Source organism: Cydia splendana, chromosome 9, assembly GCF_910591565.1.
Source record: "Cydia splendana chromosome 9, ilCydSple1.2, whole genome shotgun sequence".
Taxonomy (NCBI): domain Eukaryota; kingdom Metazoa; phylum Arthropoda; class Insecta; order Lepidoptera; family Tortricidae; genus Cydia; species Cydia splendana.
This window is the reverse complement of record NC_085968.1, coordinates 19341683-19355129: the sequence shown is the minus strand read 5'-3', so window position 1 is coordinate 19355129 and position 13447 is coordinate 19341683. Positions and strand designations below refer to the sequence as shown.

The window sequence follows — 13447 nt, the reverse complement described above, 5'->3', positions numbered from 1 at the left end:
TCAACGTGTGCGCTGTACAGTCGAGTTGCTCGCGGCACAATTCCCGTGGGCGGGTAATTTTTAGGCTCTAGCCAGTTCTATAATTATTCTATTTCGTTGTATTCTTGAATATCTTGTTCAAATCAATTGCTATCCGAATCCGTTAAGCCAGTTTCACATTTACAATACAAGTAGAATATCAAAATTGTATCGTATTTGTCGTTTCTAAACGTACCTAAAGATACAAAAGAAATATAGCGGCATCATTATTTAGGAATTACAATTCAGGCGGAGCCGATTTGCCCTCGATATCGAGCTTTTTATTAAAGAGCTCTGTGAACATTTTATTTTAATTAACCACCCACGACAATGACAATGCCATTTTTAGGTAATTCCATCTAATATGCGGTTTGCGGTTACTTGACGGTGCGTCGTAAACCGAGACATTCATTCAAAAAGTTTATCGAATTAAATTCGCCCCTTTAATGAAACTCGATTTTCTTTCGTGACTTCATTAGGCGCGACCCGGTGAATAATAATGATCCAGGGGGACGATCAATCAGTATCCAAAGGAGATAATAAGTAGGTAGTTAATACTTTAATCAGATTTTGACTCGGTACCTATGTCTGCATAGTCTCACTTTATTTCCATTAAAAAAGGTTATACCATTTTATAAATGCATTCAAAGATGTCTATGGTTTATTTCTAATCAAATATAATTACACTTAGCTAAGACAATTAGGTACGGATAGTATGCAAAGAAAGTAATTATTAAACTCGCTGATAATTCAAATCTTCGCAACCGATCTCATAATGAAATCGGGCTCAAAACCACAACGAAACGGACAACAAACACGATCAAAATTAACTATGTAGAATGATAATAATTTAGTAACTTTTAATAAAAGTAGGGTTCCTAAAGCCCACCTTTTCACTTGCAATTACGTAATTATGTCCAGTGATCCACAGAAGTTTTACTGTAAATCAATTTTCTTTGCTCTAGCGAGATGGCAGCCTTGATGAGATGTTAAAGTGACTTGAAAAAGAGATGAAAAGTTTGCCGCCGAGCACCAATATTTCCGCATACCTGTAGGTATAGGTACCCCATCGCCCACACTGTTAACTGTAGGTACATCGCTGGACCTTAATGCCTTTTGTAATATCCACAGATGTACAGTTAGGAGTGTTGCTGTCTGTATCCGCCTCGGGCTCGCAAAAATGAAAGAATAACAAAATTCCAGTGAAACAGCGGCTTTGCTGCTAATGACATTATTATTTGCTTATTCGCCGGTTTAATACGTGTAGTAAGAAATAAGTTTCTCGAACGATTTACGTTTAGAAATTATCCTTAAACTAGTAGGTAGTCATTAAGCAAAACGGCAGAAACCTCTACTGCAAATGAGGCTCAAAAACTTAAGTATCCCAAAGAAGTAGCTGTCATTAAAAACAATGTAACATTCTATAAGTACCTAACATCAGAAAAGCTGTTGTAATTTATATAACCGTAGAATCAACGTTTTAAGTTTGTATTTCTAACAAAGACGCATTTACGACAATATCGACTAGCGATAGCGGTACAGCCTGAAATTCGGGAATCAGCTGCAAATGGTGTTAAAGGTATGAAAATCGGCACGATTAATCTTTAGGCCATTTGAATCAATTTGACCCGTAGCACCAAACAAAAAAAAACAAACGGAAAGGAGTTATGACGTCATCTTTTTTTTGTATGGAAAAAATCAAATTTTTGTTCAGAAACATATCGTGTGTTGTATTAAATGAAAGGGCATTTTGAGCCGGTTCAAAAAAAATATCACATTATTTTATTTCCGTCACTTGCATTCAATTAAAATAAAAATAATATTTACATACCAAGTTTGGGCTCCTCCAGATACGAAACCGTTGAATTATTTTTTGTAAAATATACCTCAAGTAATACCCAATATAGGTACTCATATCTAACCCCAAGAAATTAATTTCGAAAATATTTAGTTTTAGTATTTTTTTTTTATTATTACAGATTGTGATCTATAAATCTATCCATGAAACAGCCTCCTAGCCTAGTCGATAGTGGCCCTGCCTATGAAGCAGGAGGTCCCAGGTTCGAATCCTTGTAAGGGCATTTATTTGTGTGTTCATCATCATCATCACACAAATAAATGCCCATATACACATATATACAAGCCCTGGTAAGCTAGACAGCGTACCAAGGACTAATGACATCAGGGGGCCTAGCCAAGATGACAATCTTTTACGCTACGGCAACAAAACACTATCTATCTCTCTATCACTCTTCCATATTAGTGCGATAGAGACAGATAGCGTTTTGGTGTTGTAGCTAGAACGTCACCTTGGCTAGGCCCCCAGTTCACGATATGCAAACCGAGCTCTGCTATTTTTTATGCGGCAGCCGTAATCAAATTTAAATTGCTTTTTTATGATTCCGTATGTGCTTCAACATTTTCCACTAAAACTGCAAAGAAAAGTACGTAACTTCAACTATGAATTTAAAATGTTCTCTTGCATCAAAGAGGACTAGGAAACTGGAAATAAATCCCAGGTTGTTTTAGCTTTATGCCGTTTTATACACGTACTTAGTAAGCGAGCGCGACAGACCGAGAGAGAAATGGAGGAATGATGGGCATTAATTAAAAAGTTCGTTCTGTGAAGGGTTCCGTATTAAGAACTTTAATTTAGCTTTTAAACATGGTCACATAATCATTTTTATTTTTATATTAATCAGGCTGGCCTTACACAGTCTGAATCTAAAACTGAATTTATATAGGTACTTAATTCATAACCTGAATTCCGAACGCACGGTAATGCATACAAATTAAGACGAAACAGGAGCTGAGTTTTAAATATTTTAGGTAAATATACCCGTCTCGCTAACGGAAGCGGCACCTAAAAGTAGTGCGATAAGGACAAGGCGAAAAATCCTGCGTAAAAATCTCAAAAATCGAGGTTTCGTACTCCTCTGTTTCCTCCTCCAAAACTTAACCAATCGTAAACAAATTTGGAAATCTAAATGATTATGAAATTATCTGTGTCGGACCGTTTTGCTTTTTTGGCTAATTGATATCAGTTTTGAATGCCACGCCTCTCATTGCGGCATAGTCAACTAGGCCATTTTGGCCATTTTTGAAGGGCTCTAGCGCCTTAAAAAACAAAAATATCAAAAAAAGCAAAACGATCCGACACAGTTATTGACAATATTAATCTGTGTTGAAAAAATCATTGCTCTAGCTTCAAAAACCACGGAGGAAAACGAGGAGTACGTTTGTATGGAGAAATGACCACTCCCGTTGGCTCTTAACTATTCTCCACACACATTGGAATATTTCACATTTCAGTACGAATTTCTCAAATTTATCTGAGAAAATACATAGGTATTCAAGACAAGACAAGTATTAAGGGATCGCGCTATTCAAATTGTTCAACACTTATGTTATGAAATGTCAAGTGTACCTAAAGTAAACAAACCCGAACATTTGTATTGCATTGCATTGTATGTACCTACCTATTGTAAAATAGGAACTCTCCCACACCTTTGTTCAATTAACGGATTTTCTACTTCCAATATACTTAAATGAAAATTACAAACTGCAATTTACGCTAGAGTAATTCTCGGAATGCGATGTAGTTCTAATTTAATTTGCCAGAGCAACGTTGCAAGTGTTTTAAATATAAAATGCGAGGCGCCAAGGAGCTTTCTAATTTGAGCACACGTAAATCCTAATATTGTAATCACCAAGTTATTAGGGACGAAGATTCCTTGGCATTTAAACATGCTTGGATTTTTATCTGATCCTTTCCAGTCTTATTATTAAGTTCGTTCATAGTCAGAGGATTTTGCTAATGCTCCGACGTGTAATCAGGTTAAAATGTTTTGAATTGGATCGCACCTCATTAGGTTACGCTTACGACGACTACTATACCTATTCGGGGACTATTTATTACCTTTTTAATTGTTTTTAGGGTTCCGTATCCAAAGGGTAAAAACGGAACTCCACTGTCCGTCTGTCTGTCACCGGGCTGTATCTTATGAACCGTGATAGCTAGGCGGTTGAAATTTTCTCTGATGATGTATATCTGTTGCCGCTATAACAACAAATAAATACTAAAAAGCACGGACCCCTCGGTGGGCGAGTCCGACTCACACTGTCCGGTTTTTAGGATTTTCCATGATCTATACTATAGTGAACTATAGTGGATCAGATAAGTTTATTAACAACAATTTTAACTTAGTTCAATATTCTATAGGTACATATAAAGTTCAAAGCGCCTCAAATGTGTCACGTCTCCAGCCAACAAAGGTGTCCTTTGTACGTTGTACGTCGCGGGACATTACGGCTCACGGCGATGACTCCTTTGTTACCAAACTACGGGATAAATGTCAGCGGCACGGACGCGCCGCGCGCCACAAGGGTTAACTACAAAGTGATATTTTATTGTACACTGGTTTTGTTGTCACGGAATACGCACATCTTCGGGCGCAAGCTATTTTTTCAAAAGGCCGTCAATCTCAACAATAAATCAAATACGTAAACAAAAGAGACATCAGATTAAAGGTTATTAAATTAGCTTTTGAATATGAAGGTGTGCGATTTCCACGTGACGCCGAGTGTATGTCGGATGACCTTTGGAGAAAAACGAGGGACGCAGACTTTCTATAATCTTCAGATGTTTTCATACGTCTATCAATATTTGCTTTCTATTACGCTGGAGTGTCGCCCTTTTTATTACCACTATTATTCGACATAGGTTTTTCTTCGGCATATTGAGCAAATTTCAGGTTATTACATAATGTTATTGTAACCTTTTAACCGCCATAGAATATTTCATCGTGCGTGCTCATGTCGCCAGCGGTACAAGAAGTTACACGAAGTTTTGTCTTATTTATCCGACCGCGGCGAATATGTCTTTTAGATCAGTCTACGGTGGTTAAAAGGTTAAAATGAGAGCGTAACGTAACGTCAGTGTTGGCCGAACGTTAATGCAATTGACCATTAAAAATTAACCATTGAAAAGGTTAATTGCCATTGACCATTAACCATTGAAGGAAAATTAATTATCAATTGCATTGATCATCAATTTGCAATAATATTAATTTATTTCGAACCACTAACAATTAAAAATAATTAATGGTTATTGCTTTACAAACCATTAAAAATTAAATCAATTTTGAATGAAAATTAAAAATGTGATTGATAATTAACAATTAACAAGAATAAACATCGTAATTTTTGTCTCTGTATTTTTATGCAGGGTTTTCCCATATGTTCCCCGCGAAGACAAATGGGAATTCACCCATTATTGGTAATTATTGGTAATAATGGGTGCTTATTGGTGTATTCCCATTTGTCCCCGATTCGCGTGACCTACGCCATGCATGAAGCTGGGACAAATGGGAATGTTTTATGTGAATGAATATGAACGGCGGGGAACAAAAGGGATACACCCGATATTAGTGTTCCCATATGTCTCCGCTCCAATGAGATGGGGAAAAATGGAAATATTTCTATGCAGCGTCTTTTCCCATATGTTTCTATACACTCATTATAGGTGCATTCCTATTTGTCCCTGCCATATGTGAGTTGGAGACAAATGGGAAACGGGGGCAAATGGGATTTATATGCAGAGCCTATTCCATCTATTCCAGGTGGGAACAAATGGGAAAACATCAGAAAATGATGTGTCCCCATTTGTTCCCACCTTATTGGTGTGGAGACAAATGGGAAACGGGGTAAATGGGATTTATATGCAGCGTCTATTCCATCTGTTCCAGGTGGGAAAAAATGGGAAAACATGGGAAAATGATGTGTTCACATTTGTCTCCACACCAATAAGGTGGAGACAAATGGGAATGTTTTATATGAATGAATATGAACGGCGGGGAACAAAAGGGATACACCCGATATTAGTGTTCCCATTTGGCTCCGCTCCAATGAGATGGGGAAAAATGAAAATATTTCTATGCAGCGTCTTTTCCCATATGTTTATATACACTCATTATAGGTGTATTCCTATTTGTCCCTGCCATATGTGACTTGGAGACAAATGGGAAACGGGGACAAATGGGATTTATATGCAGAGCCAATTCCATCTGTTCCAGTTGGGAACAAATGGGAAAACATCAGAAAACGATGTGTTCCCATTTGTCCCCACCTTATTGGTGTAGAGACAAATGGGAAACGGGTACAAATGGTATTTATATGCAGCGTCTATTCCATCTGTTCCAGGTGGGACAAATGGGAAAACATCGGAAAATTATGTGTTCCCATTTGTCTCCACACCAATAAGGTGGGGACAAATGGGAAATATTTATATGCAGTCTTTTCCTATATGTTCCCCGAGGGGACAAATGGGAATACACTCATTATTGGTTATAATGGGTGCATTATTGGCGTATTCCCACTTGTCCCCTATCCACGTGTCCTACGCCATACATGAGAAGGGACAAATGGGAACACATCATTTTCCCCTGTTTTCCCATTTTTTCCCACCAGGAACAGATGGAATAGACGCATATAAATCCCATTTGTCCCGTTTCCCATTTGTCTCCACACCAATAAGGTGGGGACAAATGGGAACACATCATTTTCAGATGTTTTCTCATTTGTTCCCACCTGGAACAGATGGAGTAGGCTCTGCATATAAATCCCATTTGTCCGTTTCCCATTTGTCTCCAACTCACATATGGCAGGGACAAATAGGAATACACCTATAATGAGTGTATAGAAACATATGGGAAAAGAAGCTGCACAGAAATATTTCCATTTTTCCCCATCTCATTGGAGCGGAGACAAATGGGAACACTAATATCGGGTGTATCCGTTTTGTTCCCCGCCGTTCTTATGCATTTATATAAAACATTCCCATTTGTCCCAGCTTCATGCATGGCGTAGGTCACGCGAATCGGGAACAAATGGGAAAACATCGGAAAATGATGTATTCCCATTTGTCCCTTCTCATGTATGGCGTAGGACACGTGGATAGGGGACAAGTGGGAATACACCAATAATGCACCCATTATAACCAATAATGGGTGTATTCCCATTTGTCCCCGCGGGGAACATATAGGAAAAGACTGCATATAAATATTTACCATTTGTCCCCACCATATTGGTGTGGAGACAAATGGGAACACATCATTTTCCGATGTTTTCCCATTGGTTCCCACCTAGAACAGATGGAATAGACGCTGCATATATAAACCCCATTTGTTCCCGTTTCCCATTTGTCACCATACCAATAAGGGGGGGACAAATGGAAATACATCATTTTCTGATGTTTGCCCATTTGTTCCCACCTGGAACAGATGGAATAGGCTGTGCATATAAATCCCATTTGTCCCCGTTTCCCATTTGTCTCCAACTCACATATGGCAGGGACAAATAGGAATACACCTATAACGAGTGTATAGAAACATGGGAAAAGACGCTGCATACAAATATTTTCATTTTTCCCCATCTCATTGGAGCGGAGACAAATGGGAACACTAATATCGGGTGTATCCCTTTTGTTCCCCGCCGTTCATATTCATTCGTGTAAAACATTCCCATTTGTCCCCACCTTATTGGTGTGGAGACAAATGTGAACACAATATTTTCCCATGTTTTCCCATTTTTTCCCACCTGAAACAGATGGAATAGACGCTGCATATAAATCCCATTTGTCCCCGTTTCCCATTTGTCTCCACACCAATAAAGTGGGAACAAATGGGAACACATCATTTTCTGATGTTTTCCCATTTGTTCCCACCTGGAACAGATGGAATAGGTTCTGCATATAAATCCCATTTGTCCCCGTTTCCCATTTGTCTCCAACTCACATATGGCAGGGACAAATAGGAATACACCTATAATGAGTGTATAGAAACATATAGTGTAGAGTCTCATGTTAAAATATGTATCACGATCTGATAATTCACTGAAGCTTGTATTAATGGTTATTTTTATTTATAATTTTCATAGTTCCAAGCAAAAGTAACATTAATTATTAGTTTATGAAAAAAATTATTTAATTCCATTAAACGTTAATGCAGATTGACAATCAATGTAATTAAACGTCTCAAAATTCAATTCTAACTAATTTTAATTATATTGATGCGTAATGCAATTGATTAATTGCGGAATTAATGGTTAATGCAATTGATTAATTGTTAATTAGAATTAACCATTACGGCCAACACTGCGTAACGTGCACTGCAAAGGCTAGCTCTGTGACTGTTAAGATTGAATAAAACACACGCCTAATTTAATATATATTTATTTGTAAATTAACTTGTTCGAACTAACATAGCAATAAAGCCCAGTTTCCCTTCCACAGACCTTGCATCCACACCTTCACAAAATACCTGCCACTCTCCATTCTCTGAGCATTTCAAATACAGAACATCAAAATTATTAAACAATAACGGTGCATCTAAAACGCTAAATATAAAGCCAATCAAAATATGACTACAATTCCACTGACGCGGCCATTATACTTGAGGCAAAGATTCATTCATTGTGTAGGACCCGCTAGGCGGGTTCTCTGTTCGTAGGCGTTTTTCGCTACATACGGGTTTTCAGTGTTATCGGCTACGCTCGTAGCGCGTTGGCACTGAATGTGTGGAGTGTAAAATAATTTCATGCTTCGAATTTAACAGCTAAACGAGATGGCTGACCGGTTACGTACATAATGCGATCTGGTTTGCAAAAGTTGACATTTGACAATTCAGTGACTAAAAAACATGTGGCTTAGTACAGCGCCATCTGTTTCGGCTGTCAAACTAGGTCGCATGTTTTTTTCTTATACTATTCTCTATCCTTCTAAAGCTCTATGTCCCACGTATTTTCAAATGGAACATAGTTGCACTTCTTTTGTTTAGTAATGTTTTCAGACAAAGAAAAATCAACTCTATTTCCTGCGCCATAGGTTCAAATCTCACTGGCATTTGGTTTTTTTTCTTGTACGGCTGGGCCTTAGAAGGATATTACAATGGATAACTCTTTGCTTGAGGCGAGAACATTCCTCTATCAGTGAAATACGTTAATTCTACGTAGAGATTAGGTATTACATACATTACACTCGAAATACGAGATATAGTAGGTTTTGTACAAGATAGGATTGGTGTTACACCTTACAAGCCGACAGTGGTAACTACTAGCGTATGTACAGCGCGATAGACCAATCAACGAGGGATAAACATGTTACAATTCGTCCGTATTTAAAAGCGGCAGCCCACTGTGACACACGATACGTACGAGCCACGAACATTTAAAACTTTGAACGCGCGTCGTTGGATGGTATCTTCGTTCTAAACAGCATTTTCATTTTACAATGTACCATTACAGTTAGTGACCGTAAAACGGACGATCAATGTCAAACATGAACATTATTAAAAAACTAAGTAACGAATGTGCTTTTAGTGCAAAGGGCATTAAAATGATATGGGTAGCGTAATCGTGCGTCAAAGTAAGTCGCCGTTTTACTTAACTATGTATAAGAATCACCATACTCGTTGATTGGAGTAGAATGCGAAACCATGTCGGTGAGTCTAATTTATCCACTATTATCCTACTGTGCATTTTTGGGTAATAGTGCGGGGTTTTATTAATTAGTAATACTAGCTAATATATAGGTAATATCTTGTATATAATATCGTAAGTGCGTCCTAATATTACATAAACAGATGACGTTTCGGACTAGCATAAGGAACGTATTATGGTTAACCCGTTAGATTAGAACTGATATTTGTAAAATCATACAAAAAATAAAATTTGAATAGATTTATGTACAAACTGTCAAATGGCTACATTGAATAATGTAAATTTAAATTTAAATTAACACAGTGGAGACGATAAGCATTATTGCTTTAATTATAAAAATAAATAGTAAAACCTACATGTCTCGTTAATCTACATTAAATAAATAAATTAGAATTTATCTAACTATACTACCTAATCGTGGAGAGAATTACACCAAAATACTGACGAGTAACAGAATAACAGAAAAACAAACCCGGTCGTTAATTTCGTTTTTGAAATAAAGCATATGAATTAATACAATTTTGAACATAATATTCGGTGAAATGAAAATTCGCGGTCGCGTTTGGCCGATGTTTTGGCCTATAGTTCGTTTTTTTTATCATTAGAAATAAGGTAAACAATCTTGATGTGTATTTTAATTTAAAAATACGTTTTAAAAATAAGTCACAGCAAATATGTAACAATTATGAATCTAATACGATCATTTATATTCTTCTGCTTTCATAAGTAATAGTTACTGATTTTTAAACAGCGTTATTCAATTAAAAGACATGTCAAGATCGCTTACCTTCTTTCAAGTTCTTTCTAATGCTAAAAAAACGAACTATAGTAGATGTTCCACTTTCAAACACACAGCACCCGAATACGCGTACCGTAGTAATACGCGGATTTCGTCGAACCAAATTTTTGTTTGTTTCTCGCGGTGAGCAAAGTAATTTCTGCTCGTTCGTATGCCTTGTCACGTATATTGTAATTTACAACTTCAAGGTCATTTTGTAGCAAATTTTCATAGGCCGAAGGGCTAAAGCACATTTTTGTTTGAAAGTGGCACACCTACAGTCGAATAGATTCAACAAAGTTGACAACATGGTATGAGATTGGTATTTATATCTCGCAGAACTCGTTGAGGAGGCTCTTGAGTTCCTTGTTGTGGGCCGCCTTGGAGCCCGTGGCGGGTGACGCGGCGGTCGGGCGGCCGTTGTAACTGTAACAAATATGTTGAAGTTAAAAACACATTTAGGTACCCTTATTATTAGGGGTTATTACATTTATCCTTTAGCTGGACACTTTCTGCTACCTTTTTACTAAGAGGAAGAAATAACACAGCTTTCTCAGCAGCGGTAACAACCCCTTAAAGGAGCGCCTAGATCTAGTGAGCGTGGGCGGCTAAGGGAAGGGGTGAAAATGGCGTTGAAAGTTTTTAACGCGGACGAAATCGTGAACACTATTTTAAAGCCTATTTTTGAAGTGAAAACTTCTTTAGCGGCGCTGTGCACTTTTAGAGGTGGGGAAAAAATTATAAACTCGAGACAGCGTAAGGCGTAACGCGTAAGGCGTCTCTCCTCTCTTTCTACCGCGCGGCGAAAATGTATGCCTGAGCCTGCTGTTTCATTTAGGCGGCGCAGTGCGCTTGCGTGATGTGTGACGGACAATGTCATTGTTTTTTTATTTAAATGCCATCTAGTGAGATTCCCTCAAACTGGTATTAATATACCTAACTGTAGTACCAGTAGTACTTACAGTCATGTGTTTAGGGGTTTCAAGTAATGCGACGATACAACGCTAGATGGCGTTAACATCAATTACACATAGTGCTGCAGACATTTTGCACTATATGTTATTAATATTTTGAGTTACAATGTTGTTGAGTTTTCACTTCTGCCGGCACTCCCGGAGTGCAACCCGTTGTTTTTTTTATCTGTACTTGACACATTGGCCAAGCAAGCGTTATTTGTCCTAAGTTATGTTCAGTAAAACCAAAAAGAATAGATAGTATAGAGGGGTCCTGTCATTGTCAATTTTGTAGTCACGGTTCATTTACTGCCATCTATCGACACACGATTAAAACTTAAAATAAAATTGAAAATGTATAATATAATCAAAATATGTTTACGGATAAATGATTCTTAATTTTTATTGTTCCATACTGACCCATGTTCTTTCACTGATATGTGTTAAAATTGTTAAATACCAAACGGTGTCGTTAACGCCATCTAGCCGAGAATAGGCCAAAGGTAATGGCGCCATCTATTCGAGAATGACTTTTCCTTGGCCGTCCGAGGCACGTTTTTTTCTTAGACTTTATTTATCTTATACGGAGTTATATATATCTCTGGTAAAACCAAAGACATATGTAACTTCGTATAAGACGAATAAAGTCTAAGAAAAAAACGTGCCTCGGAATTCAAGTAAAAGTCATTCTGGAATAGATGCCGCACACACCTTTAGCCTATCCTCGGCTAGATGGCGTGACGACACCGTTTCATATTTAACAATTTTAACACATAGATATCAGTGAATGAACATGGATCAAAATGATATAAAAATAATAAAATCATTTATCCATATATATACATTTTTTGATAAATTTATACGTTTTTATTTTGAGTTTAATCGTGTGTCGATAGATGGCAGTAAATTTACAGTGACTACAAAATTTACAATGACAGGACCCCTCTATACTATCTATTCTTTTTGGTAAAACTGAGTTATATGACACCCTTGGTAAGCAAACTATTAGGTAAGCATTAAGCATTACAATTTATACCTTAATTCCTACACACACATACACATACATATATTAAAATACGATTCAAGAGGCAAAGCAAAATAAATACTTACGAAATATTTACTTAGCATCAGCAAGAAACATCAAAAGCTAGCCAATTCCGTTTAGAAATCAATTATACAGAATCAGAATCAGAATCAGAATCAGAAAAATATTTATTGCCACAAAAAATACCTTATCAACTAAGTACAATATATAAAACTTAAATACTAAAATAGGTACAAATTAATTAGAAAGATAGGTAATTATAATAATATACGAATGATTGGGCAACGGGCTCCAATCTCAGCATATGCCAAGCACTCCAAGCAGAGGGCCTAGCGCTGGTTTTCAGACTGGACCCTTGAGATCGGTCGGTCGCAGTTTAACAAAATTACCGTGCTTTGCTAGGCTTAACAATTACAATAAATTCAACAAGAGTAGAATACGGATAACATAAAATAAGTGTCATTCTATGCATACTAATCGTGGTAGGAGAGACGCAAACGGAGTAAGATTTAGATATATTGAAATAAAATAAGAACGTGAGACGTAGGCGACGGTTGTAGGTGGACTTTATTATTTATTGTATAAGGGGAGTTATATATACATATATGTATGTATAAATTACCTCAAAATACAGATTAATGTAGCAAAGCCTCGTTGTCAAATCGGCACGTCGACGAACTGATGTTTATATCATACTTTTTTGATATTTTTAAACTACGGGATATAATATAAACTGATTTATTTAGTTCAGAATTGTATTTTCGTATTGAAATTATTAAAACATGCAATTCCTAATAAAACACACACAAAAAGCCAAAGTAGAATACCACACCATTAGTTTTTAGGGTTCGAATAGTTGCCCTAGCCACACCCCCTGACTTCGGTCTGCAACCACGGTTGGCAGCACCCAGATGTGTGGTGATGTTGTCAGTGTGAGAGGCATGCGGAGATGAAAAGCGTGTCGGTTAAGCCTGGTTATGCCTCACCTAATGGTGCGCGGCACAGTCTCAGTGTCATCGCCTGTAGGCGGCGGCGCGCGGCCGAATAGTTGCCCTAGCCAGCTACCCCCTGACTTTCGTCTGCAACCACGGTTGGCAGCACCCAGATGTGTGGTGATGTTGTGTCAGTGTGAAAGGCATGCGGAGATGAAAAGCGTGT

The 13447-nt window shown here is 37.5% G+C and overlaps 1 protein-coding gene across 1 annotated transcript in view; it reads right to left on the bottom strand.

The window, feature by feature from the left end:
• Positions 1–8234: 8234 nt before the first annotated feature.
• The window catches only part of LOC134793849 (2-oxoglutarate dehydrogenase complex component E1), a 46971-nt gene continuing 41758 nt past the window's right edge, over positions 8235–13447 (bottom strand). Inside the window, exon 22 of the mRNA XM_063765568.1 lies at positions 8235–10717. Within this exon, the coding sequence (XP_063621638.1) occupies positions 10618–10717 (100 nt within the window). The 3' untranslated portion in view covers positions 8235–10617. The remainder of the gene's footprint in view (positions 10718–13447) is intronic.